The sequence below is a fragment of the Medicago sativa genome, chromosome 6 (assembly GCF_051527215.1).
Source record: "Medicago sativa cultivar Bolivia chromosome 6, Bolivia_mono, whole genome shotgun sequence".
Taxonomy (NCBI): Eukaryota; Viridiplantae; Streptophyta; class Magnoliopsida; order Fabales; family Fabaceae; genus Medicago; species Medicago sativa.
In genome coordinates this window covers 69,085,027-69,086,523 of record NC_140754.1, presented here as the reverse complement: position 1 = coordinate 69,086,523, position 1,497 = coordinate 69,085,027, and the positions used below count along the sequence as shown (strand labels likewise).

The 1,497-nt window shown below is 37.5% G+C and overlaps 1 protein-coding gene across 1 annotated transcript; it reads right to left on the bottom strand.

Annotated features, from left to right (window-relative positions):
• Nucleotides 1–403: 403 nt before the first annotated feature.
• Nucleotides 404–1,225, bottom strand: LOC146916524 (uncharacterized). The gene has a single exon (XM_085721663.1). It carries the CDS (start codon nt 1,223–1,225, stop codon nt 404–406), a length of 822 nt encoding a protein of 273 aa, XP_085577789.1.
• Nucleotides 1,226–1,497: the final 272 nt, after the last annotated feature.

Below are 1,497 nucleotides of genomic sequence, written 5' to 3'. Positions count from 1 at the left end.
CCTAATTCTGAACAGAAAAGTCCCAGTTTTTATTTTTGTTTCGAGTACAGAAATCGCAGATTTTCTGCGATTTCGCATCTGCGATTTAGAATTAAGGGACCTTTCCTAACTCCGTTTTCGACCCTAAACTCGCCAAACTCGACCCTAATCTTCACTCCATCATCAACCTATCATTCAAACACTAATTCTTCGCTAACCTACCAGATTATCCACTGTTTTTAAAACTAAAACTCAATTCGAAAACCTAAACTAGTTTTCCTCAATTCTCATCTTTCAATTCGTTCGTCATCATTTTCTCATCAAAATTCACATCATAACAGCAACAACATATTAAAATTTAAGACAACCCTCCATCTTTCTTGTGCCAACACTCATCAGCATAGTGCCCAAACTTCTGACAGTTCTAGCACTGAATCTTTCTCTTATCAACATCCTTCCTTTTGTTCTGATAATTGCCAGAAGCTGCACCAGACTTTGAGTTTTCACCCTTTTCATCAGGCTTACCCCAGTTTCCGTTCTTGAACTTTCCTTTCCCTCTCGGCTTTGAATTTTTGTCATATATATCCTTCTTGATGGTTTGAGCTTGCAAGGCTTGTTGAGAACTTCTTTCTGAACTTCTTTCAATCACTAACATCTCATGAGCTTCAAATGATAATTGAAGTTCCTCAATCTTCAGAGTTTTAACATCTTTGGATTCTTGTATAGAAACTACTATGAAATAAAATTTAGATGTGAGAGATCTCATTATCCTACCCACAACTTGTTGATCTGATACTTCTTCTCCACATGCATTCATCTGATTCACTACAGATTGCAATTTGGAGATGTAGTCATTGATCCTTTGATCATCCTCCATCAGCATCAACTCATATTTTCTCCTTAATGAATGAAGCTTCACTTGCTTCACATTATCACTTCCTTCATAGTACTTTTCCAAGATATCCCATGCTTCTTTAGATCTTGTTATCTTTGAGATATTCTCAAAGTGATTTGAATCTACATTTTGTTGAATGTAGAACAATGCCTTGCAATCTTTCTTCTTCTGCTCCTTGAATGCAGCTCTTTGAACATCTGTTGCATTTGCAGCAAGATCTTCATATCCATTCTCCACCAATTCAAGAACATCTTGCGCACCAAAGAGTGATCTCATCAATGCGCTCCACCTCTCCCAGTTCTTCCCATCAAGAACCAGTATGTTTGGACCAAAACCTCCATTCTTGGCCATTCTTGCTTCGCACGAAACCTATGAATCTTCACACTTCCCTCGTGTTTCCCAGAAAATTCACCCTTCACAATATCTCTCGTGTTTCCCTGAATGAGAACCCAAGGCTCTAGATGCCAATTATTAGCGCAGATGAGGGTTAAAAATTTAAAGTTGTTTACTGTAGTGACCACAATTTTGGTCGTAATAGCATAAAAGTTGATCATTAACTTGATTAGCGACGAATAAAGCAACCCAAATGTCAATCACTAATGTACAAACTATTAAAAATCGGT